This window comes from Oncorhynchus keta, chromosome 10 (assembly GCF_023373465.1).
Source record: "Oncorhynchus keta strain PuntledgeMale-10-30-2019 chromosome 10, Oket_V2, whole genome shotgun sequence".
Lineage (NCBI taxonomy): Eukaryota > Metazoa > Chordata > Actinopteri > Salmoniformes > Salmonidae > Oncorhynchus > Oncorhynchus keta.
This window is the reverse complement of record NC_068430.1, coordinates 50196429-50222795: the sequence shown is the minus strand read 5'-3', so window position 1 is coordinate 50222795 and position 26367 is coordinate 50196429. Positions and strand designations below refer to the sequence as shown.

At 39.5% G+C, this 26367-nt stretch overlaps 1 protein-coding gene across 1 annotated transcript; it reads left to right on the top strand.

The window, feature by feature from the left end:
* Positions 1 to 10955: 10955 nt before the first annotated feature.
* On the top strand, positions 10956 to 24696 carry LOC118388916 (charged multivesicular body protein 4b-like). The gene is made up of 5 exons (XM_035778514.2): positions 10956 to 11322; positions 20255 to 20432; positions 22167 to 22281; positions 22840 to 22969; positions 23295 to 24696. The coding sequence occupies exons 1-5, from the start codon at positions 11139 to 11141 to the stop codon at positions 23348 to 23350; spliced, it is 663 nt and encodes a 220-aa protein (XP_035634407.1). The 5' UTR covers positions 10956 to 11138; the 3' UTR covers positions 23351 to 24696.
* The last annotated feature ends 1671 nt before the right edge of the window (positions 24697 to 26367 follow it).

Here is a 26367-nt window from a genome sequence, read left to right as displayed (position 1 = left end):
TTATGTACTGTTAGCATAATATGTTAAAACAGCGCTCTGACAAACAATATATTAAATTATCATAAACAAAATGTGGTCTGTCATTATTTACATCTTCACTTACGTTAGTCACAGTTACGCTAGGCTGATAGCTACTTTGTTAAAATAGCTGGCTACCTTTTGTTTGGATGTCATCTGAAGGATGTAGTTCCAGCCATGTGCTCCTGCATCTACAGTTAGGACATATTTCGCCTGGCTTTCCATCAGTGAAGTGCTAAAAATAAAATGTTAGATAGCTAGATTAGTTATTGCATACAGCATAAACGAGGAATAGACTCAATGAATAGCTAAGGCTCTGTTGTATGCTTATACACAGAAAGGGTAATGAGTCATTGAGCTAGCTAGCTAGCTCAATGACTCATTACCCTTTCTGTGTATAAGGTTAGGTTAGCTATGATCACACCAAGGAAGCACTCGTCACTGAGCTAAGATAGCTAGTCAACTAGTTCGGCTAAATACATGTATAATATAGCCCATTCATAGACGCTAACTACATTTAGTGCCTATTGGTGAGGGAATCTTACTCCCGGGGACTTTTGTTAAGAGCCACGACGCTTGCACTAAATGTTAACACACATTGCTTATGATACGGTTTTGGAAACACAATAAATGAACACTGAGTGTACAAAACATTAGGAATACTGCTCTTTCCATGACATACCAGTAGCTCGCCAAACAATTCCAAAATACATATGCAATTTTTCACGTGTTCCATCGCAAACTGTCATAAACAAATCTTACAACTATCCGAAACCGCAAGCTCCCAGCTACTATCTAATAAACGCAACATTGACATTTTTCAAACCTCTGGTTAGCCACTAACAAAATATCTACTAAATATGTTTCATTTGTCTATCACTCCGTGTGTAGCCAGTTGATGTGATAACAGTCTTGTAAGTTGACAGAATGTAAGGGGTGCATAACTCGTGGCAGGGAATCAGACGCTGGAGAGCAGAACTAGGTAATAGCCGGAGCAGTTTAATTCCAAAACCAATGGCATCAAGAAAATAACAACTTCGGTACAAAACCCGATGCGCAAAATATAAAACAGAATTTGATGTACATTTAAGGAGCCTGTTACTCCTAAAGGTCCAATGAGCTTATATGTTATTTTCCGAGGTAGAAATTTTACTTGGCTGATGGTACCTGCATTCTGATGGTCATGGTGCTGTCAAGACAACTGGGAACTCAGTGACGTTCAGGTCAGAAAGTCGGAGCTCTAGAAAGGTGCCAGTTTCCGAATTGGATGACCATTCAAAACGATTTTCCCAGTCGGAGCTTGTTTTTTTCAGGTCCCAGTTGTCTTGAATGCACAGAAGTCGGGAGTCCAAGATTTCTGTTCCGAGTTCCGAGTTGTTTTTAACATGGCATTAAAGTCTCAGTGGAGGGAGGGAGAGAGAGAGCAGCAGAGGGTCTGCCTCTTACGGTCCCTGCTCTTTCCTTACTTTCTTTCTTCCGGCGAGACCAGAAAGAGGGGACACATTCTTCCACCTTCCATTCAGGCACACTTTTATGTGATATTAAAGTAGACACCATGAGCTGCTAATAATAATCAAAACGCTGGTCTATTGATACACTTGGCTACTCATTCATTGCAGCTGCAGCGCGAATGGAAGTAAAGAGAAGCACATTTTATGTTTTGTAAAAGTGTTGAATAAAAAAACAGTGTTTAACGGTGTTAAATTAAACTTAAACATGAGCTCTTTGCTGTATTCTTTGACATTCTCTCATGTTTTTAAAAGTTATGAAATCTCAAGTAGGCTAGTATCAAACTTTTCTGTGGCATGGGTCGTGGAAGCTGTAGGTAGGCACGGTTATATGAGCTATCTGATTGGCCAGCGCAGTAGTCACACTTAATTTAGCCACACATCTCCCAGTCTACAGTGTAGGCAGCGTTTGTCTTTTCAGACAAATGAAATGGTTCAAACACTGACCCATAAACACGGGGTTCACGTGGGTGTGCTTGGTTTCTTCCACGACTGCGTGGCCGTGCAACGACTCCATCATTACGTTTTCAGACAAGACAACGGTAGTTGGCCTGACCGCTGACGAGACAGCCTATAGGGAGGAAGTCAGAGACGAAAATAACCTCTCCTTCAACGTCAACAAAACGAAGGAGCAGATCGTGGACTTCAGGAGACAGCAGAGGGAGCATGCCCCACTGGTCATTGTAATAATGTTTTACCCACTTCATATGTATATAATGTATACTCGTCAAGGCCTATTCTATTTAACTATTGCTGTACATATAGTATTCTATCCTACGTATTCTTCAGATATACTACATATTCTATCCATATACTGTCCATACATCCCATCATATTGTAATGACCTGGCTAGATCATAAAGGAACTATTGTCCAGACAGAGGGTTGAGTTTACGAATTCACGGTTTATTAACTCAACTCCACACAGGCTACTGTTTGGTCAAAGCGCACGCCAAATAAATGAAAGATACCCGTATAAAACAACCATGACATTCTCTTGTGAAGACCAGACGTAAGAGAGTGAACAATGGCTAAACATGGTCTTAAACTTGCAATGCTCCATGGTCTTAAACTTGCAATGGCATGTCGGACCCTGCGAACACTGGGTACTGGTAAGTACAACACAACCAACTAACAGCATAACACACAGCTGTCTGTGTGGGTCACTACAATATATACAGTATCGTTCTAGGTTCCACTGCGCAAGAGGGGTCCATGGAGTTTTATGAACATCAAGGCAGACACACGTGAATTATGATTGTTTTTCAATGTTCTGATTAACCAAAGGGGTCAAACCTCCGACAAGCGTTCACAGTGCACACACATAGCCTACAGTTCTTATCATTCTCACCACCGCCAGAGAGAAGACTGGGAAGAAACCACCATTTACCTACCTCTACACTGCTATACATATTTATTTGGTTTGACATTCTATCGTTTTTCATGTAATTTTTGTGATAATTAACTAGAATTTATTTAGAATTTATCTGAAGAAATGTTTCCAGAAATAGTTTTACCAGCTCCATGTATTCTCAAATTGAAAAAGGTGAGGGAGTGCCGCTCCCCTGCACTCCGGGCAGCACTACAACCCTGACCATGAGCAAAACCTGAAGGAAGCTTTATGCTGAAGGACTGAAATTCCCACAAAAGAACATTATTTGTTAACTTTCTCTGAACAATTTGAGAACATGACTTTAAAAAGAACCAATAGGAAACCTCTAGGAAACGTGTTGCTGAAATACTGAAATTCCCACAGAAGAACTTTGTTTCTTAACATTCTCTGAACTATTTGAGAACATTCCCAATGTCAACCCAGTTGGAGAACATTCCTAGTACATTACCAAAATTTAAACTAAATGTAACCATGTTTGAACTTTTAGGAAACATTCTGTTAAAGTAATGAAACACCAAGAATTTTGTATTTTTTTTGGTCAAGTTCCTTAAATGTGCTGAGAATGTTCCAAAGCCAAGCAAATATCCTACACCATTCCCAGAAAGTTGTGTATTCAAAATAACCATACGACCACCACACTCTAAGACAGGGGTTTTCAAACTGGGTTCCCAGGTACTGCAGGGTGTCCGCAAATGTATTATTATTATTATTATTCTCATTTACATTTACATTTAAGTCATTTAGCAGACGCTCTTATCCAGAGCGACTTACAAATTGGTGCATTCACCTTATGACATCCAGTGGAACAGCCACTTTACAATAGTGCATCTAAATCTTTTAAGGATTCTCATCATCATCATCATTATTATTATTATGTTGTTTTATGAATATTGCTAACTGCAAAAAAATACCACCGTGGATACCATTGTTATGTCTCTGCATCCAGTATGAAGGCAGTTAGAGGTAGTTTCATGAGCCAATGCTAACTAGCGTTAGCACAAGGTTTTAACCAATCAGCATTCAGGATTAGACCCACCCCTTGTATACTTTTAAATAATACCATCTTTGACAACTAACAATCAGATATTGTTTGTCTTGATGTACAAAAAGTACAAAAAAATGTATCCCACATGAGGCCTTTTGCTTCTTGCTAGGTTGTCATTGTAAATAAGAATTTGTTTTTAATTGATTTACCTGGTTAAGTAAAAGGTTATGTAAATAACGCACATGCCCATTGATTTTGTTATGACGTTTGAGCAGAGGAACATAGAATTAGACATGACAAAATGCATAGAATTGCAGAAAATTAATATTACAACTGCAACATTTTCTCTCAGCTCAATTAATTATTTTTTAAAGAATTGGTTAAAATGTGTTTCACAACAGCAACTTTTTTTCTACGCCGCCAAGATACCTTTGTAGCTAATAGACTGTTAGATTTTACACTACCAAATCTATTCATTTTAAAATGTTGATTACTTCTACTTGCCATTATTATTCACTTGATGATAAGACAATATGTGAAATTAATTATTTTGCTAACATATGGTGGTCCCTGGGCAAGAAAACTCCTGCTCTATGAAACAAATGGTTCTCCGAATGTTATGTGCTAGTCCTGTCCTCCAAATGTATTTCCCTATTCTCGCTTCACTTGCTATATATTATGCACATTGATAGCTTGCTAGCAAACCTCCTCGCCTATTAATGTTTCATAGTAGCAGCTTAACAGGAGGCAGCAGTAATCTGAAAGATCAGACCGAAACGTGATGAAGTGATCGGGTGAAATAAGAAGCGAGTGAACGGAGACATGACAAAGCCTGAACATTTCAGCTATATTTCTAATTGATTTAGCCCACTATTTCCTACAGGTGTGATACAGATGAAGCCCTATATTTAATCTGGATTTGACAAATAATAGCCTGACTAATCTTTGACTTCTCCATGTGCCATATGTGTTCCCAATTTGGGTAAATGTAGTCCTATTAATAATGTTTGAATGTTTTCCTAATTTGCATCGGCTAACCATTGTGATTCATGATATTGAATAAACAGGTATGGGTAACAAATAATAATTGGTTTCGGTGCTCCACATTGGCCCTTTGATTTTTCATTCGTTTTCCATAAATGGTTACTGTAGTGGAAGAATGAGAGGATGTGATATTCTAATGACTGGCTGGCATGCGAGGCCCAGCGTGATGACTCAATCACGATTTATGACACTGTTTGGATGGCAGACAATCTGGGGGCTATCACAAGGTTCAAACATACCTTGTTTGTGGCAAGCTCTAAGAAGAGAATTCAATTGTCATGTTTGGATTGTTTCAAGAGTTCATAAAGATACTTTTTATATATTTTATTGTACTGTAAGTGCTATGGATTTATTGTCACAGGGAAACTGTTATTCTGTTTCGTTGTCGGACAGCAGATAGTTCAAAGATGGAGCGGCTCAAGGTGTGCTCCTAACATTTAAATTGAGTTGATTACGTTATAATCTGGATGTGGTTTCCTGTCTTTTGTTTTAACTAGCAATATGCAAATACATGTTCATTCAGGTTGGGCATTGAGTTTCTGCTTGAATTTGGTTGAAAGGACAGTGAATTTGTTCACACTCTACTTTGAGAACTTGCTACCAAGCTCCTGCGTTCTGTGTGGTTCAGTTGGTAGAGCACAGCGCAAGTGTTGTGGGTTCTATTCCCATGGGTGACCAGTACGAAAATGTATGCACTCACTACTGAAAGTTGCACTGGATACTCGAGTCTGCTAAATTACTCAAATATATAAGACACACATAGTTGTTTCTCTTAGAGATGATTCTGAAGACACTTGTAACCACCTTAAATTTGAGCCTATTGGTGATAGTAATTTACTCTGTGTTATTCTGTTACGTATCATGTATTTCATGTAAACTATAATTGTTTGTGTCAATTCTTTCATGACTAATAAATCCTATGAGTTGAATTGAGTTCCTGGTTTTACAGAGTAATTCTTTGATTGATTATAGGCTACATAATTTAGTAGGTCTATTGGTAGTTGTTATTTACACTATATACATAGTATATGTTTGGGTAACACTTTGACATCTCTGATCTGCTTGACTCGATAAATTAAATGCTAGAGAATTGGTCACCAGGATTAGCTATTTATATCTAATATCTTAATAATTGCATAATGGAAGTTAGACATGTTCATTATTGTCATACTGAGTGGGTGATACAATGATTCGCTATTTTTTTTAGATCCTCCAGAGATGCACAGTGCCTGTTGCATTTATTCACATAATAATGGAGTCAGATTAATAAATGTAATTCATTATTATATTCAACATCATTTCTATATAATGGTTGGATAATTTCCATCAAACTACATAATGGTGACCCCTCATCCTCAGTCAATGGGGCTTTCCACCAATCTACAATACTGCGTTATAGGCCTACCTGACCACGTTTTTAAGGTTACGCCTAAAGATTATGCTGTGTGTATTGAGAACTAGAACAAAAATGTCTAGACAAGGAGGGGGGTATGTAGGGTGTGTGGCAAAGATGCCCTAAAGGCCAACATAATCTCACACTCAATTTGTGCAAATATTTACAAAAGTATTTCAGCAGATTTTGTGTGTTTTTGTGTGGCTTAACTAGTGTGAAAATACAAAACATTTTGTGCAACTTAATCCATAGGAAAAGACACATTTTTGTGTGACTTCACTCATAGGAAAATACATTTTTTGGGTTGCAAACTTTGGAACAATATTTCGAAAGTTATTGGAACAATGCATTTTGGGCAATATTGTTCTACACTGCCTTTTCAGTGTCCCACATGTATTAATCAACCAAGTTGTCCCCGAAATACTTAGAATATAATAGTAGCCTTGCGTTTTTAATTTTATTTTATCAATGTCAATTCTGTTTCCTATGCTTGTTTTCACTTAATACTTTGGGATACAAGTGCTATGTCGGATTTTATGAGGGTTGCCAGATTGGAGAAAAAAAGCTGTATTTGTCAGTTTTTGTTGCTATATTGTTGAAGGTATTTGGATGGGGAATGGGGATACATTTTCCTGATGGTAAATTAGTTCCTCCATAAATGTGGAGACACAGAAGACCTGCAAAAAAATTTGTTTGTTTTAAATTCCCCTGGTGCAGCTGCATGGTATTTGCAACTATAATGAGCCTGGGGTATGATCAATTAAGCCATATCAGTGAAATTAACATGCTAATGCAAAATAATGAATTATGTTGGCTTACACTTATGGCACTTCAAGATGATTATTATGGTCGTGCCAATCATGTTATATACTTAGGCCATCCTTTTTTAATTTAGGATCGGACCCTTTTTTCCATTTTCGCCTAAAATGACATACCCAAATCTGACTGCCTGTAGCTCAGGACCTGAAGCAAGGATATGCATATTCTTGATACCATTTGAAAGGAAACACTAAAGTTTGTGGAAATGTGAAATTAATGTAGGAGAATATAACACATTAGAGCTGGTAAAAGATAATACAAAGAAAAAAACATGATTTTTTTGGGGTATTTTTTTGTACCATCATCTTTGAAATGTAAGAGAAAGGCCATAATGTATTATTCCAGCCCAGGCACAATTTAGATTTTGGCCACTAGAAGGTAGCAGTGTATGTGCAAAGTTTTAGACTGATCCAATGAACCATTGAATATCTGTTCAAAATGTTGTATCAAGACCGCCCAAATGTGCTTAATTGGTTTATTAATACATTTTTCAAGTTCATAATTGTGTACTCTCCTCAAATAATCGCATGATATCATTTAACTGTAATAGCTACTGTAAATTGGACATTGGATTAACAAGAATTTGAGCTTTCTGCCCATATCAGATGTCTATGTCTTGGGAAATGTTTTTTGTTACTTACAACCTCATGCTAATCACATTAGCCTACGTTAGCTCAACCGTCCTGCAGGGGGGACACTGATCCCATAGAGGTTAATCATCCCCCACACTACTCCCACAGGTGTCACCCTTCCAATAGTGTCACAGAGCCGACGCAAACATTACCTCTTTGCATGACAGATAGTTTGCCTCATCAGATCCTGGGCCTGTTTATACTGAATCAGATGTTGGAAGTTATGCATCCTTTTCAGTACTTTAAATGCCCTGTACTTTAAATGTCCATCCACCATGGGACTGATTTCCTCCTCCTCATCCTCCTCCCTGATCTCTTAGGTATAGCCACGGTAGCTGCCCCCACTAGAGCTGTTCTCTCACAGTTATTCATACTATTCACATCCTTTCTCATTTCCACCTGAGCCATCGCCTGCTCACTCAACTCTTGAAATTGGTCCCACTTTGCCCTTCCAAACACCAACCTGCCTCTTCCCTCTGGCCTACTGTGCATACTATGGGGTAATGACGTTGACTCCTCCCATACCTCCCACTCACAGATTCCTGCTATCACATTAGATACCAGAGTGAGGTCCAAGGCAGACTCTTTCCCTGTGGCTCCATCAATCCTGGTCCTTCGGCCATCATTCAGGCACACCAGAACTTTCATTTCTATCAGATTTTCTATCCTTGCCCTCCACTCTCTCCAGCGCAACCAGGTCCAATGTCTGACAAGGATTATAATAGTTCACTACCACTAGCACCACTCCTCTCAACCACACCACCACCACCACATATTCCTGTTCAATACCTTTGCCTAGCATCTTGTAAGGAAGTCCTTGCTCTATGAAGGTGGCACATCCCCCTCCCCCTCCATCTCTGTCACTACAAACCACTACATATCCCTGTGTGATAAACTCCAAAGTAGGTTTGAGCCATGTTTCCTGCATGCACATCACATCAGGCTTAGCTGGCATCTCCACAATGGACTGCTTGAACTCATGCCCATTCGCCAACAGGCATTGAGCATTTCATTGTAGTATTACCACCATAACTAATTACTACCATAACTCATATATTAATAATAACTTTATTTGGCAGTACACTGTCCTTGATGTGTAACAGAATAGCCTGGCCATCTACACTAATCACATCCCTTGTTGCTTGTAATCTTCGAAAATTAACTAGAACGCCTCCTCTTAAATTGTTGCTTACCTCTTTAGTGCTAACACTCACAGGCACTCCTTTTAATCCACTACTTCCCTGCTTGATTAGTCCAGCTGCTCGACACCACCTTTCACTTCACTATTTGCTTCACTCAGAGATTTTCCCTCTGCACCATGTCCCTACAGAGCACTTACAAGCTCCCATCTCTTAACACTTTATCATTGACAACTTCCCCGATCAACTCTTTTATCACAGCTGTCAACCTTATCGGACTCATCGCCCCATCTTCCCTTCCTCCCTACACTTCAGAATCACTTTATGCTCCTCCTCACCTCCATGCTCCCCTCAAGACTTGTCTTGCCCTTCCTTGGCACTCTCTACCTCAGAACTGATGCTGGCATTGGAAACTATGTTGCTTTCCTCAAACTTCCTTTTCTTCATCACCGCCTCCATAAACCTCTCGCTCCCATTCAAACCCCTACTCCCTTTCTCTCCCACTTTCTTTTTCTCTTACCTACTCCCCCTTGATTTGTATTGCTATGCCCTATACTTCACTTCCTTCTCCATCACTATCACCTAACATCTGTGACCCAACCATCACCACACCATGTAAAGTTTGATTGTTTGCTTATCAACGACTGATACCAGAGCAAAATTAATAGTTAGTCACAAACAATAACTTGTAGATAGCCTAACCAGCTCTGATAGGGTGAGTAAAATGGTCAGAGTGAGACATTCTATCATTTGTCTGGCAAGCTGCAGAAGGACGAGCAGGCTACACTTCCTCATTGTTTATCAGTGCAATTTTGACGGCCAACTAACTGAAAAAAGTTTAAGAGGATTTATCTAATGTTCCTTCGTTAGAATTTAGCTCATCTTTCTCTGGCTAGCATTAGTTGTTGATCTTTTTGTTGTTGATGTGCATAACTGAGGGGGACCTTTTCATGGTTGTTTGATCAATAGGACTGTAAAGTTCCCAAATGTAAGAGGACTCTCAAGTGGTATTGACATATTTGCAGAAATCCATTCTGGTGTATTTTTTGGCTAATGAGTTCTAATGATCTAAAGTCGCTCTGTTGCAACTGCCTATAAATCCAGTTCAAAGTGAATGATGGCAGGCCTGTGCGGAAAATAAAGTCCGACTGTAGCTCTGATTGGCTATGGCACACCTGTCTGCGTAGACTGGATGAGACAGATGTTTTTATTCAGTTTTATTTACTGCATTTAATTGTCAAAACGCATGTCCGCTTTCCCACTCTGAATTGCTATAGAACTTTCACAAACGCCTCAGTATAAGTAATTACCAAACATTTTAAGAATTTGTGAAAATGACCATATCTAAGTGCTCACTTGTCATAAAATGTTTTTTTAAAACGTCATTCTTCCTGGGGGTGTATATGATCAGATCTGAATAAGATTGCATGTTGCTAAAATTCTGTCAGTTCTACTTTAAGTGATCATGTGCTCTGTTGAACTAATAGGAGCTGGCATATTACCCTAAAATAAGGCCTGTTTTTTTGCAATTATTTCAAAAAGCAAGCAGTTGGGACATATGGAAGTATTATGAAACTGGGCTTCATGGCAGATGCAATGAATGAATGAATAATCAGAAAAAGTGTTGTTAAAATTGTTATGTGTCCAGCCTAGTTATGAGTCAACCCGCACATCACTAGTGCATAATGACAGAACACTGCCCTGTGTTTTCTATAAGGAATTCAAGCAGCACAATAAGACCATTATACATTATTCTAATACGAAAGCTGTTAAAACAATAAATATGTGAGCATCTTTGTAGAATCTGTCATTTGTTATACCACCTAGCGTATGTTATCGTTGTCTGTTTGTATCCTTCTTATATGTATACTGATTTTTCTCCAATTTAAAAAAAAAGACAACACTCACTGCCCTCCACTTCTCTATGTGGCCGTCTGTCTTTCTATTTGTCGTTCTGAGCCGGGCGTCAGTTAAACTGCAGTACCAAAGCAAAACTGTAGGAGGAGTCGAAACCGTGCTTCTTGATCGGAATTCTCTCTTACACAGTATCTCTGGCCTGGTCAGAAAGATCAAGAAGAAATATCAACAACATCAGTTCAGCTGTGCGAGTGAAAAGATACGAGACTTGTTTCTAACATTTCTTGAATTCTGTTAATTGCTACTGTATTGCACTTGTAGTATAAGTCATTGTTGTTATTTAGCGCAAAGATGTCTTTGTTCGGGAAGTTATTTGGCACTGGAGGTAAAGGGGATAAAATGACTAGCCCTCAGGAGGCGATTCAGCGACTTCGAGACACAGAGGAAATGTTGACGAAGAAACAGGAATTTTTGGAGAAAAAGATTGACCAGGAACTCCTCACTGCGAAAAAGAATGGCACAAAAAATAAAAGAGGTGAGACCTATCAGAGATGCGCTCTTAGTGTATTAGCTGTCTGGCTCGCTTGTTAGCCAACAACTTGACAGGAAGAAGGTAGTTGATAGTTAGCGAGTTAGTTCGAGCTAACGCTAGCTGCTAACTTAAAGCTTGTGTGTGAGCCTGTAGCTAGCTATTTAGCCGAGTATGGTAGGTTGCCAATTATTGAGCAATATGCCAGGTGGTTAAATATCTTACTGATTTGATAACGTAAAAATATTGCTGTTTTATTTATAGGTTAGTAGCTAGCTAGCCTACGTTATATAGCTATGTAGCCTACTGTACTAGCTAGCTATACCCTTATCAGTGAAACTTGCAGGCTAACGTTACTTATCTAAATAGGCTGGACACAATGCCTTTTTCTGATTAAAACTACTTAATTGCACCCGCCGTAGTTTTGAAGTAATCACGAAAAAACAGGCCTTATTTTAGGGTATTTTTCACCATGCCAGCTCCTATTAGTTCTATTGAGTACAGTGGCACTAACTCGCCCTCCTTAGGTTCTATTCCCAGCCTATTGTGTCACGTCACACTGCTTGTTTTATTATTGTTGGCAATGAGACCTGCCCACGTTGCTGGTCGTTCAAATGTAAACAACAACAAAAAATGACTAATGGACTCTGAATTCGTCACATTGTTTCCTATTTTGCCAAATATCTTGCAATGTGTATATTTAGATTTTTTTTTTCTTCTTCAAACTGAACACTTTTGATCCCGAGAATCTCATTTTTCTAATTATGTAAGGCTGGACAGCATATGTATCAAATGCTAGCCCCAAAATACCTTTTGCCATTGGAATGCTGAGCTCCCCCCATTGTTTTCCTATGGAGAGGCATGCTGGTATATTTTGCCAAATATCTCACAATGTGTATATTTAGATTTTTTTTCAAGTCGGACACCATTTTTATTCCGATAATCTCCTTTTCCTAATTACATAAGATATCAATTTTCCCCCTACTTTCTTGTTATGCAGACATAAGCACACTTGGCACCATAGAGGTGCGGATGTTTACCTTCAACACAAGTGCTTTTTTTTCAGTTTTGTCCTAGGAACAGATTGTAGTGGTTAAATAAAAAGGCATAAAAAAAGTTGGTGCCATTTAGACAAAACAGGCTCTGCGAACATTAGATTCCATTCATTTGCTATGGGCTATGTGTTCCAGTTTAGCCAACATTTAAAAAAATCCTTGGGTGAATTGTGACTCGTTCTATTGTCCAGCCTACTCTGAAGTCTGATGTTGTACATCATGTCATGGATGACATTGTCCTAAGACTTTATGCCTCTTCCTAAGTGACTTGTTACCTTAACTATTCTGAATATGTAACACACTGTTGTACAAACAAGCCTACAACCTGTCATGAAAGTGGCTGTTCCTGCAAGCCTTTCAGAGAGGAATGTTTGCTTTAGTTAAAACCTAAATGTATCATGTACTCTAACAACCCGATCAAAATTCAAAATAATTGACAACATAGTGTCGAGGTAGACACAAGGAATATTTGGTCATGGAAAGTATTCCCTGAACCAATTCTGAAGCACTTTTCAAACAGACACTGGAACGCCGCTGAGTACCCCCACTTGTCTCTCGTCGTCTTTGTGGTTTATTGACAAGATGGCGCAGATAGAGATGGTCACCTTGCATCGAGTCCTTAGGAAACTTTGCAGCATTTAGTTACAAGCATTTCCCTACACTCGCATTAACATCTGCTAACCTTGTGTATGTGCCCAATAAATTTGATTTGGCAGACTAAACTTACAAGGTGTGTTGCTGCCACCTACTGTTTAAATAATGCAAAAACACAGTGTTGGAGAAGAAAGTAAAAGTGCAATATGTGCCATGTTTAAAAGCTAACATTTTAAGTTCCTTGCTTAGAACATGAGAACCTATGAAAGCTGGTGGTTCCTTTTAACATGAGTCTTCAATATTCCCAGTTAAGAAGTTTTAGGTTGTTGTTATTATAGGACTATTTCTCTCTATACCATTTGTATTTCATATACCTTTGACTATTGGACGTTCTTATAGGCGCTATAGTATTGCCAGCCTAATCGCAGGAGTTGATAGGCTTAAACAGCGCTGAAGTCATAAAAAGCGCTGTGCTTCAAGCATTGGAAAGTGCTGTTTGAATGAATGCTTACGAGCCTGCTGCCTACCACCGCTCAGTCAGACTGCTATATCAAATCATAGACTTAATTATAATATAACAAACACAGAAATGCGAGCCTGAGGTCATTATGAAAACTTGGAATCGCCCTAATTAATCGGTGGACCTCTACTACACAGGCTCGGGAACCTGGTAGGTCCCTGGATAGGAGACCAGATGCTGCTGAAGTGGTGTTTTTCTTTTCTTTTTACAATTTTCTACACTGTAGAATAATAGTGAAGATATCAAAACTATGAAATAACACATGGAATCATGTACTAACCAAAAAAGTGTTAAACAAATCTAAATATATTTGAGATTCTTTAAATAGCCACCCTTTGCCTTGATGACGGCTTTGCTCACTTTTGACATTCTCTCAACCAGCTTCACCTGGAATGCTTTTCCAACAGTCTTGAAGGAGTTCCCACATATGCTGAGCACTTGTTGGCTGCTTTTCCTTCTCTGTGGTTACTACATGATTTTATATGTTATTTCATTGTTTTGATGTCTTCACTATTGTTCTACAATGTAGAAAATTGTAAAAAATAAAGAAAAACCCTTGAATGAGTAGGTGTTCTAAAACTTTTGACCGGTAGTGTGTGTATATAGTGTGGCAGACCAGGGGGTTTGGTCAAAACGTTTACACAGATCAGACATGGACAGAGTAGGATTAGCTCGGTTTCAAGAGTGTTTATTTGAATAATAAACCAAAAGAAAAGAATAGGTCTCCCCCATGAAACCCTCTCCGGGATACCGTCTTCTGGGCTCTGGTTCTTGCTGTATCCTGTGGGGAACACAAAACTGAACTCCCTCCTTTTACCTCTGGAACTGTCCCCAACTATACAGGAGTAACCTTTCTTCACCCAGTCCCTTCTCCCGTGTGCTGCCCTTCTGGCAGCTTTATGGGACCCGTCCAGCTGGTGAGCAATCAGCCCTTGATTACTCACAAACTACAATCAGCCCCAATTAGTCCTAGCCGGAGAGCCCGTCTAGACCTGGCACGTCTAGCAGAGGGAGCCATCGCCTCGTGATGTATACTCCGTCTGTAACCAGGCCTCGACGAGTCTCCCTCTGGTGGCTGACCTGCTGTATGTCACAATAGAGATTGTTTTTTAATATTCAACCTACCAGTTGAATATTTTATGTATATTACTGTAAATATTGATCATGTTCCTTGTTTATGATCATATGTTTTGATGCATTGAATGTTAATATTATGAACCTCCTTTTTACCTCCTGGTTCAGGAAGTGATGTCACTGTGTACTGCCCCTACATATAGGACCTTCCACTCCCACCTGGGATATGGATGCCTGAGGAAGACCTAATGGTCGAGACATTGTTATAAATAAATAGCACCTGGGAGCATGAGCAGCAGTGTGCAGTGTTTTCCACCCCTAAAATTAACACTTACCATTTCTTTCCCCAATGCTACACATTCCTTTGTCTCATGCCCTTCTGCACACTTCTCACATCTAGGAACCTCTCTCGTACACACTGCTGCCACATGTACATAAGCTTGACACCTGTAACAATGCAATATATTTGGAGCAAAAGCTCATACAGGATAACTTCTAGAACATTAAAACTCAAAAGAACAGACAACGACTCTTCTGTTTCACCACTCATGCCACCCCGTCTGCATCGCACCAAACCACGAGCATCACAAACACCGGGAAACTTTCCCCTTCAGTTGGTCAACTTTCACATTTACCGCTACCTCCAGTAATCTATTTTCAGTTGTGCCCTTTTCTTGAGAGCAAAACAATTCACATCTCTTATCCACATTCGTTTAACGCGATGTGCCTGTTCCCTTTGACCAGCAGAAACACAAACAATTATCACCAGACCACTATTGGTTACCTTCACTGATTCCACAACAACAACTCAGTTTTGCCCACCCTGAAACCGCAATGGATCAGCCAAAAGGCAAGGGTACATTTAAAAAAAAAAAAAAAAAAAAAAAATGCCACACTGACCGTCACAGGCTCGTCTTTATCCAGACCCTCGGTGCAAGACTCGTGTTTCGAGAACTTCACCCACCAAACCTTCTGCCCTCACTCACTTCCATTTCTCCTCCAGTCTTCGATACGGCGTACAGCTCACTCTACTTACACTTTCTACTATTCTTCTTTTAACAAACCATCTCCCTTTTTCTCACCATTTTAACTGATTTGAAGTACAGCCTCTTCCTCCCTCTCTTCAACCTCCTCTGCCTCTCTTTTCCCCCTCCACTCCTCCTCCATATTCCAAGAGTATGTTACAGCCTTATTCCAAAAGTGATTCAATACATTTTTTTCCCCCAATCTACATGCAACACCCCATAATAACAAAGCAAGAACAGGTTTTTAAAAATCTTTGCAAATGTATGAAATTTAAAAAATAATAATAATAATTTACATGTTTTCAGACCCTGCATCCTGTTTCCATTGATCATCCTTGAGGTGATTCTACAACTTGATTGGAGTCCATCTGTGGTAAATTCAATTGAAACATACCTGTCTACATAAAGGTCCCACAGTGGACAGTGCATGTCAGAGCAAAAACCAAGCCACGAGGTTGAAGGAATTGTCCGTAGAGCTCCAAGAAGGGTCCAACGAAATGTCTGCAGCATTGATGGTCTCAAAGAACACAGTGGCCTCCATTTTTAAATGGAAAAAATTGGAACCACCAAGACTCTTCCTAGAGCCGGCCACCTGGACAAACTGAGCAATCGAGGGAGAAGGGCCTTTGATCAGGGAGTTGACCAAGAACCTGATGGTCACTCTGACAGAGCGCCATAGTTTCTCTGTGGAGATGAGAGAACATTCCAGAAGGACAACCATCTCTGCAGCACTCCACCAGTCAGGCCTTTATGGTAGGGGGCCAGACGGAAGCCACTCCTTAGTAAAAGGCACATCACTTGGAGTTTGCTACAAAGGCACCTAAAGACTCTCAAACCATGGGAAACAAGATTCTCTGGTCTAATGAAACCGAGATTGAACTCTTTGGCCTGAATGCCAAGCGGCACGTCTGGAGGAAACCTGGTACCATCCCTACTTTGAAGCCGGGTGGTAGCACGATCATGCTGTGGGGATGTTTTTCAGTGGCAGGGACTGGTTGACCAGTCATGACCGAGGGAAAGATGAACGGCGAGAGATCAGAGAGATCCTTGATGAGAACTGGGGCAAAGGTTGTTGTTTTTTTCTTCCAACAAGACAACGACCCTAAGCACACAGCCAAAACAACACGAGTGGCTTGGAGACAAGTCTCTGAATGTCCTTGTGGCATTCAGATGTCCCAAGCTTGTAGAACCCAAGAAGACTCTGTAATCACTGCCAATGCTGCTTCAACAAAGTACTGAGTAAAGGGTAAATGTGATATTTCAGGTTTTTTAAATACATTTTGCAAAGATAAAAAAAAAAATCTGTTTGCTTTGTCATTATGGGGTATTGTGTGTTGATTTAAAAAAATATATATATATTTCCATTTTAGAAAAAGGCTGTAATGTAACAAATTGGGTAAAGTCAAGGGGTCTGAATACACTATACGTCTCCTTATGATAATACTGCACTTCTCCTGACATCCTGTTCTTGACTTCTCAAGGGATGCTATTTTCATTCCTCCACTTGCCCTACTCCCTTCACAGAACAGTGAAAACTGGCTCTAACCAGAATCTAAAGAGGAGTGGCAGGCCCCGGTGCACAACTGAGTAAGAGGACAAGGATATTAAGTGTGTCTAGTTTGAGAAACATACAAGTCCTCAACTGGCAGCTTCATTAAACACCAGCCTCAACGTCAACAGTGAAGAGGCGACTCCGGGATGCTGGCCTTCTAGGCAGAGTTGCGAAGAAAAAGCCATATCTCAGACTGGCCAATAAAAAGAAAAGATGAAGATGGGCAAAAGAACACAGGCACTGGACAGAGGAACTCTGCTTAGAAGGCCAGCATCCCGGAGTCGCCTCTTCACTGTTGACATTGAGACTGGTCAACTAGTCTAAAGAAGGCCCGTTTGATTGCTTCTTTAATCAGAACAACATTTTTCAGCTGTGCTAACATAATTGCAAAAGGGTTTTCTAATGATCAATTAGCCTTTTAAAATGATAAACTTGGATTAGCTAACACAACGTGCCTTTGGAACACAGGAGTGATGGTTGCTGATAATGGGCCTCTGTACGCCTATGTAGATAATCCATTAAAAAATCACCCATTTCCAGCTATTATAGTAATTTACAACATTAACCATGTCTACACTGTATTTCTGATCAATTTTAATGGACAAAAAATAGCTTTTCTTTCAAAAACAAGGACATTTCTAAGTGACCCCAAACTTTTGAAATGTAGTGTATATTACACTAGATGACAAACAGGAGGCACTGTTTTGAAGCCATGTTGCCTCCACCTTGACACTCCCCCACCGTCATGGAAGCTATAGAAATGCATTCATTAATGTCTACATTTGTTATTGCCACATTTATTCTATTACATACTATTTGTTATTGCCACACTTATTTTATTACATACGAATGCATTATTCTATTACATACATAATGCATACTTTAAAATGATTAGTTTAACATATAAAAATAAAACATTTTCCTTAAATTATCATGTTTAGCAAGTACTAATGTTACTGTCCCCACATTATATTTTTTAAAATATGTAATTTTGTCCTTAACATTTAATTATTCTAGAACTCTGATGGAGTACTGCTCTTTCCCAGGAGTGCCAATATTGATGACCGGTGGTTTCAAAGCCTATCATTGGCCATAAATAGCAATCGAAATCCAGGGTTTATATATACATCATTGTTTAACGCACGAGCGACTACCACCAGTGACTACGACGACAAAATTAACATTATCGACATGCAAAAAGTGAATCGCTATAACACCATAAGCATGCATAAAAACCAATTTACATGCAAGATAAATTATGAATCTAAAATTAGATTTTTATTTATTTGACCTTTATTTAACTAGGCAAGTCAGTTAAGAACAAATTCTTATTTTCAATGATGGCCTAGGAACAGTGGGTTAACTGCCTGTTCAGGGGCAGAACGACAGATTTGTACCTTGTCAGCTCGGCGTTTGAACTTGAAACCTTCCGGTTACTAGTCCAACGCTCATTACAAAACAATGATTTTTATTGTTAAACGTGACTCTGTAAACTGATAGTTAGCCAACTAGCTAGCGTGGGCAAGTTGGATGTACGTGCTGAGGTACCACCACACAGGCTACATTTTCTACTGTGATTTGGTCAAAGACGGCGCCACTTCAATAATAGAGAGTAAACCAGATGGGTGCTTACAGATGGGCCGCGGTAAACAGCGAAGGTCTCATAAACTTCAATAGGAGGAGGGCGGCTAAACGCAAGCAGTTTTGCAAGCGGTGCGGTTCGTGGTGCTATCTCCGGTAAGCTGCACCTCTGGCACAGGGCCTAAAGATTTAATTAGCGGAGTCTTAAGCGGCTGCAGCGCATGGTTGACCAATGAGCGGAGTTCATCTTGACATCCAATCAAACAATGTTTTAATGACCAACATTCGAGCTGACAACAAACGGGATCGCTGGTCTCTACACAATGTAGGCGTATTTTGTCGGGCTCAAAACCCGTACTATTTTCTCCGCCCTCAGCTGAGTCGCTTCCACAGACACCATTCATTGAAAATCAATGGGCCAACCCGCCCGCCGCTCTGCGTGCAACTTAAGGGGCACAATTGCAACTTTGGACCCTTTCCCCTCAGGCCAAACATTGTTGAGGTGTAATAGTAGAGCATCTATGATTGGAGTGGTGATTAGACTTGACACATAACACGATTAGGTTGTGTGCAGTAAAAGAGAGGCCTACGCTCTGTCAGATAGTAAAACAACATTAAAGCAATAGAAATAGACACACCTCCGTTTTGTTCTAGAAATGCGATTAAGCTGTAACCGATCTTGGACGGTCGATTTCCATGTTTCTGCTTCTCTCTAAGGGAACTTTTGATGGAGGTGTTATACAGTCTAGCTCACGCAGTCCTTCAAACTATGTGACTGTTCAGATAATCAATAGAGTTGATTCTTTCAGTGCTTAATGATTGGTAGTCTCGCGTTACCATTCTCTTAAGTCTCGTCCGAATTAACATGCATGCAGGAAGCATGGAACTGAGGCTAAATGATAGGTAACCACATGCTCGAGTGGACTATTTGGGGTGGTAGTGAAGCTGGTGGTAGTGCCTTCAGGTTGCCTTAGTTTTAGTAGCAGTATTTGCACATCATGTGATGTCCCTGACATGTCAATAGGTCAGTATGCTAGCTAGCCTATGTTTATGGAGTAACTTAGCTCAACCCAAAAAACAGAAGCAAGTTGAAGCCACAGGAGAGTAAGACATTACACATTTTGTATAATTTTTGGTCACAAATGTTGCAGGAAAATGGTGTCTTCAAAAAGTACTTCCAGCATTTTTTAAATGTAAATTGTCTGGAGTGACAAATCAAATCAATCAAATAAGATGTGATGCATAAATCTACAAGCTACAAAGTAACACCATCTTATCACATCGAAAATACTTCAGCCTGTCTCACCTCAATTAAGTACATATTGTAAACTTGTGTAAGCCTTCTTATTGTAAGCTTATACATGGTCACCCAGTGAATACTGACTTAGCCAAAACCAACCAAAGAAACGAGTCAGTTGAACAACAATGTTAGATTTTCTATTTCCTCTTGCAGTGCTTTAGGGCTTTTCTGCTCCATTAGTATTCCCATCACACAACCTCTCACAGTCGCTTCTCCTCCCTCTCCTCTTGCATCCAGCTGCTCTGCAGGCCTTGAAACGGAAAAAGCGGTACGAGCAACAGTTGGGCCAGATCGACGGCACGCTGTCCACCATTGAGTTCCAGAGGGAGGCGCTAGAGAACGCCAACACCAACACCGAAGTGCTGAAGAACATGGGCTTTGCCGCCAAGGCCATGAAGGCAGCCCATGAAAACATGTAAGGGCCACCGTTGCTTTTATTATTATTATTATTATTATTATTATTATTATTATTATTATAATAATAAACTGAAAAAACTTTCGTAAACTGAAAGAAAATAATTTACAAACCCGAAAACTATACTGAAACTTAACTTTGACTCAAACTAAATTAAATTTAAACCATCATGGATTATGTTCAGCTGTAGATTTTCTTTTCTGTAAACTTTTGGCAAAAATCAAGTGTGTTTTTCAAGCTTTTTTTGTCCTAATAGGGTTTGCAAGCTTCTGAATCTGGCGGGTAAATGCTGCCAGGAAATAGGTTTAGGTTCTGCATCACTATCACCAGCTATCACTAGCTAACAGGGAAGAAATCTGCTAATTTCTTTCCCTAACTCTAAAACTAAAAACAAAATAGTACAAGAATACAATAGAAATGTAATAAAAACTCAAACTAAATACAAACTATTAAATCAGGCTTGAAAACTTACTGAAACAGAATTTTGAATAGAAATAAAAACTCATTTAAACATAACTATAATAACCTTGGCGCGCACACACCTCTGAGGTTCCTCTGACCTAGGCCAACATTAATGTTATACTTCACGTTTGTCTTGGATTTTTTGTGTGTGTGACTAAACCTTGAATATGCAATGAAACCCATTTAACTTTAACCGTTAAAGTACTCATGTACAGCCTCTTATCTGCAACAAGTCAATTTGATGGAAACACATCACTAGTGGGAAAATGTTCATATATTTTTTTGCAGAAACCTAGCTAATGAGTGAGACAAGGAGTCCAAAGAAGTGGTAAAATGCCAATGACGGACCCCCCAAATTAATCCCACCCCAACAACGAGTATATAGTATCAGTTCTCTGTTTGACAAGTAGTATGGAGCTGCGGCTCAGAGTATTTTCTTCATCCTATGTCATGAATTTTCAGTGAATTTTGTGCCGATACATGTTTTTTTCCTATTCAGAGAAATTAGTCATTGAAGTTTTTGGGTTTATGTCCCATCCTACATCCTGTTATTACCACTAGATGATGCTGTTCCTACTATTAGGTGATTCTGTTTTAAAGCCCCCCCCCCCACTGCCAATTTTTAAAGGGATACTTCACCCAAATTACAAAATTACATATGGACTTAATTACCCTGTGAGCAGTCTATGGACCAGGTATGAAAGTAACCAATGCTTTGATTTTGTTTACCTGGCCATTGTTTCAAATGCAAACTTTTTATAATTTGTGTCACAATTCCAATGCAAGTCAATGGTACATATTGAGTGTACAAAACATTAGGAGCAACTGCTCTTTCCATGACATAGACTGTGTGTATCAAGAATAGTCCACCACCGAATGGACTTCCAGCCAAGCATTGGAGTCAACATGGGCCAGCATCCCTGTGGAACTCTTGACACCTTGTAGAGTCCATGCCCCAAAAAGGAGTGCCACTCAATATTAGGAAGGTGTTCATAATGTTTTGTACACTCTGTTACGCATTTTCACACTTTATTATACACACTTCATTATTCAGAATGCAAAGTAACTTCCATAAATCTCTGCAGTGAGGTTGATTTTCCATATCTCTATCCTACATCTTCTCAACGTAAATGTTTGGAAATCATAATTTCAGCTTATGGTGTAGTAATATCATAAAATGGCTTCTGCCAGAAAAACTTCCAAAATGTCACTATTATTCTTTCCTGAATTTGCTATGAATTATTAAATGGTCTTTTGTCTTTTTGCCCATAGGGACATAGACAAAGTGGATGACTTAATGCAGGACATCACAGAGCAGCAGGAGCTGGCTCAAGAAATCTCTGACGCTATTTCTAAACCTGTAGGGTTCGGAGAGGAATTTGATGAGGTAAGCTGAGCTAGGATGTTTCCTTTACCGCAGTGCTTCCCAAACTTTTTCAACCTCCCCATTTGACAAGGTCTGGTCACACCACACATTTCCTAGGTGGCAATGGTCTGGATGGATATTGTCATTTATTGGCTTAGTCCTAAACCTTCACCTCGTGACCCATGCGACCTCAGCAACCTGTGCCACATTTATTTCTATGGGTACAAGCCCTGTCCATGACAGAAACTGCACACTGCTCTTGTTGCCAGAAAGAAAATGTTGCAACTTTAAAGCTCCTGAAATTCTACACATTTTACCATGGCTTATGTGTGTTCATGTGATATCTGTGTGATATCATGTGATACCCAAACATAATGGGTTGAAAACGTTAGCTGACATGGGTTAGTTGAACAACTGAACATTTCTGACACGCCAATTTTGGGAACCACTGCCTGGGAACCACTGCCATACCGAATCAGACTAAAGGCGTTTGTTGTTGTTGGTTTGAAATGTATCCTTATCTTATTTGGACATTATAGACCTGTCTAACCCTTAATTATTTTTTCTTTCTTTGTGTAGGATGATCTCTTAGCAGAATTGGAAGAACTGGAACAAGAGGAACTAGACAAAAACCTCCTGGAAATCACTGGCACAGATAATGTACCGCTGCCAAATGTGCCCTCCACATCCTTACCTGTAAGACCAGCAGGTAATGGATATATTGGCTTAGCCACTAAAGCTTAGCCAGCTTTAATGCTAGCTCATGTCTCTAAAGTACACTGATGGGAATTGATTTGAAATGATAACATACTGTCTACACACACATTCACATTTTTTATTCTGAAAACTTCTACCTGTAAACGGTTGTCTTCCCAGTAGTAGAAGGTTTTTACCGTTTCCAACCAGTATTTCACCAGTCAGTGTAACACTACCTGACTTCTATTCAAACCTGAACGTTTTTTTGTCGATCTTTATAGGCCGATTTTTAAAAAATCGTACTAATTTTATCAAATGAATGTGGTTCATTCTTACAGCAAAGGAGGAAGATGATGACGACATGAAGGATCTGGAGGCATGGGCCGCCAACTAGTCACTGCTTTTACTCCATACCTTCTATAGGTGGAAAAGAAGAACTCTATGGTATGTGTTTCAGGAAGGAATAGGAAAAGTCTGAATAAACGGAGACTTAAAAAAAGTTGACAACCTTTCGCTTACTGTCAAGCTCAGCCTCCTAAAGAGGGACAATGGCATGTTGTACCTTCGACCATTGAAAACTCCAACTCTCTGGAGCGACCAAACGGTGTTTTTCTTTAAGTCCCTCAACTCGTTCTCTACTGTAAAGCATTGCTTCACTCCTTCCACCCCCCTTCTCTTCGTGCACAGAATATATTTTGAAAAGAAAGTGTAAAAATGACTCCTCAACACTGACAATAAGCTTCAATGTAGAATTTCTAATACCTCATACCCGTTTTATGTGTAGTGCGACAATACGTTGGAAGACATTACAATACCCTTTATACATTTTTGTTGTTGATGCACAATATCCCCTTGGCGTCATGTGTTCGCATGGCAATCCGCTGTTATTTAATCCATTTATCAAAATATGCACTTAAAATATACCTATTGTACATGATATTTATTCATAGCTATGTCCAGCGGGGAGAATTTGATTCCAATCTTTAGGGCGATTGGTGTTGGTCTTAAATTTTATTTGGGCAGGATTTATTGAACTATATCATGAATATTCTTCCAGATACTCTGGCTTTCAAACGTGCACATATCTATGAGGGCAACTCCACAAGGTATCCTTGAAATGGTTCACACGGTTATCTTTCTTTGATGTGACAACCTAACCAACTAGTTACATTTTGAAAACACGATGACATTTCTCGTCATATGTCTATACTGTATCTGTTCAAACTGAAGTGATTTGAGTGAGATTATGTCTGCCTCTGTGAGTGTTTGTTCATTTTCATCTTTAAGAAACATTAACACTATAGGAGGTAAAAATATATATATTAGGGTGTTTGGGCTTCTCAGAGTAATGGAATTTGATGTGTGTGTGAAGCGAGAATAAATTGATTGTATTCAGACTCCAAATTACAGGCAGTGACGTTCATTTAATTTATGGCTTTCCTGAGTTTGTCAACTTACCCCACTTTTGTAATTTGACATGCTGCTTCAGATTTCATATTTTCTTTGTTTTAAATGTCAATTTTTGTCTAAATTCCACCTTCAGAAGGGGAAATTAACTAATGTATGACAGCATTATGTTATGTTTGACATACTCTGATATACCATAGGTTGTGTGTGTTTGTACACAGGGCTGTCCCTTGCGATCTGGTTCCTGTTTTTCTTTGGTCCGTCTTCCTACCCTGCCTATCACAACTTTCCCTTGTTTTAATGGAACACCTGAATTAAACATTTTGCCAAGTTGTTCACTGTTGTTTCCTTTTTTAAGCTAAGACAATCTGTGAATTCCTTTTATCAAGAACTGTTGGTCAGAGTTATGGCAAGCACTTGTGATGAGATCAATGCTATTGAGAGGGCCAAGATTCGTGTAATAGTAAGTGTTGGGTCAAGGATTATGGTTGGGCAAGGGCTATTCTTAAGCCACAGTCATCTGCTGAAAAAGTCTGATCATGTTTTAACCAAAATACTAAAAGTATTATTGTTTGGAATGGAAGGGAACTACAGTGGTACTGTTTTTATTGCCTTATTTTTGTCAAATATTAATAATTCTGTTGACAAGGTGCAAGTTAAAAAGTTCTCATTTGAATAAATTATATTATTGTATGCTGAACAAAAATGTAAATGCAACATGCACCAATTTCAATGATTTTACTGAGTTACAGTACAGGAAATCAGGCAATTGACATGACTTCATTAGGCCCTAATCTATGGATTTCACTGAGCAGGGGCGCAGCCATGGGTGGGCCTGGGAGGACATAAAACCCACCCACTAAGGAGCGAATAACACTTTAGTTTTTCCCCCACAAAAGGGCTTTATTACAGACAAAAACACTCAGTTTCATCAGCTGTCCAGGTGGTTGGTCTCAGATGGTCCCACAGGTGAAGAAACCGGATGTGGAGGTCCTGGGCTGGCGTGGTTACACGTGGTCTGTGGTTGTGAGGCCGGTTGGAAATACTGCCATATTCTCTAAAATGACTTTGGAGGAGGCTTATGGTAGAGAATGTAATGTTCATTTAAATTTGAAGTCATTAAAACTCGTTTTTCAACCACTCCACAAATTTCTTGTTAAACTATTGTTATGACACGGGTCATTTTTCCAACAATTGTTTACAGACTGATTATTTCACATATAATTCACTGTATCACAATTCCAGTGGGTCAGAAGTTTACATAAACTAAGTTGACTGTGCCTTTAAACAGCTTGGACAATTCCAGAAAATGTTGTCATGCTCTTTAGAAACCTCTGATTGTCACGCCTTGGTCATTGTATTTTGTGTTTTCGTTATATATTTGTTCAGGCCAGGGTGTGACATGGGTTTATTGTGTTGTCTTATTGGGTTTTTTGTAGGCATTGGGATTGTGGTTGATTAGGGGTGTGTCTAGTTCAGGCTTGGCTGCCTGAGGCGGTTCTCAATCAGAGTCAGGTGATTCTTGTTGTCTCTGATGGGGAACCGTATTTAGGTAGCCTGGGTTTCACTGTGTATTTCGTGGGTGATTGTTCCTGTCTCTGTGTAGTTGTTCACCAGACAGGCTGAAGTAGGTTTTCACGTTCCGTTTGTTGTTTTTGTATTTATTAAGTTATTTCATGTATCGTCATTTGTTTCATTAAAGACATGAGTAACCACCACGCTGCATTTCGGTCCGACTCTCTTTCGACAAACGAAGAACGCCGTTACACTGATAGGCTAATTTACATAACTTGAGTCAATTGAAGGTGCACCTGTGGATGTATTTCAAGGCCTACCTTCAAACCTATTTTGCCTATTTGCTTGACATCATGGGAAAATCAAAAGAAATCAGCCCAGACCTCAGAAGGAAAATGTAGACCTCCACAAGTCTGGTTCATCCTTGGGAGCAATTTTCAAACACCTGAAGGTACCACGTTCATCTACAAACAATAGTACACATGTATA

What these genes read in the sequence shown, in the direction of transcription:
- LOC118388916 (XM_035778514.2), top strand. Translation starts at nt 11,139, where the DNA reads ATGTCTTTGTTCGGGAAGTTATTTGGCACTGGAGGTAAAGGGGATAAA. An exon ending in TCGGAGAGGAATTTGATGAG is followed by an intron (nt 22,282 to 22,839) that starts GTAAGCTGAGCT and finishes TTCTTTGTGTAG; the next exon opens with GATGATCTCTTAGCAGAATT. An exon ending in CTTACCTGTAAGACCAGCAG is followed by an intron (nt 22,970 to 23,294) that starts GTAATGGATATA and finishes TCATTCTTACAG; the next exon opens with CAAAGGAGGAAGATGATGAC.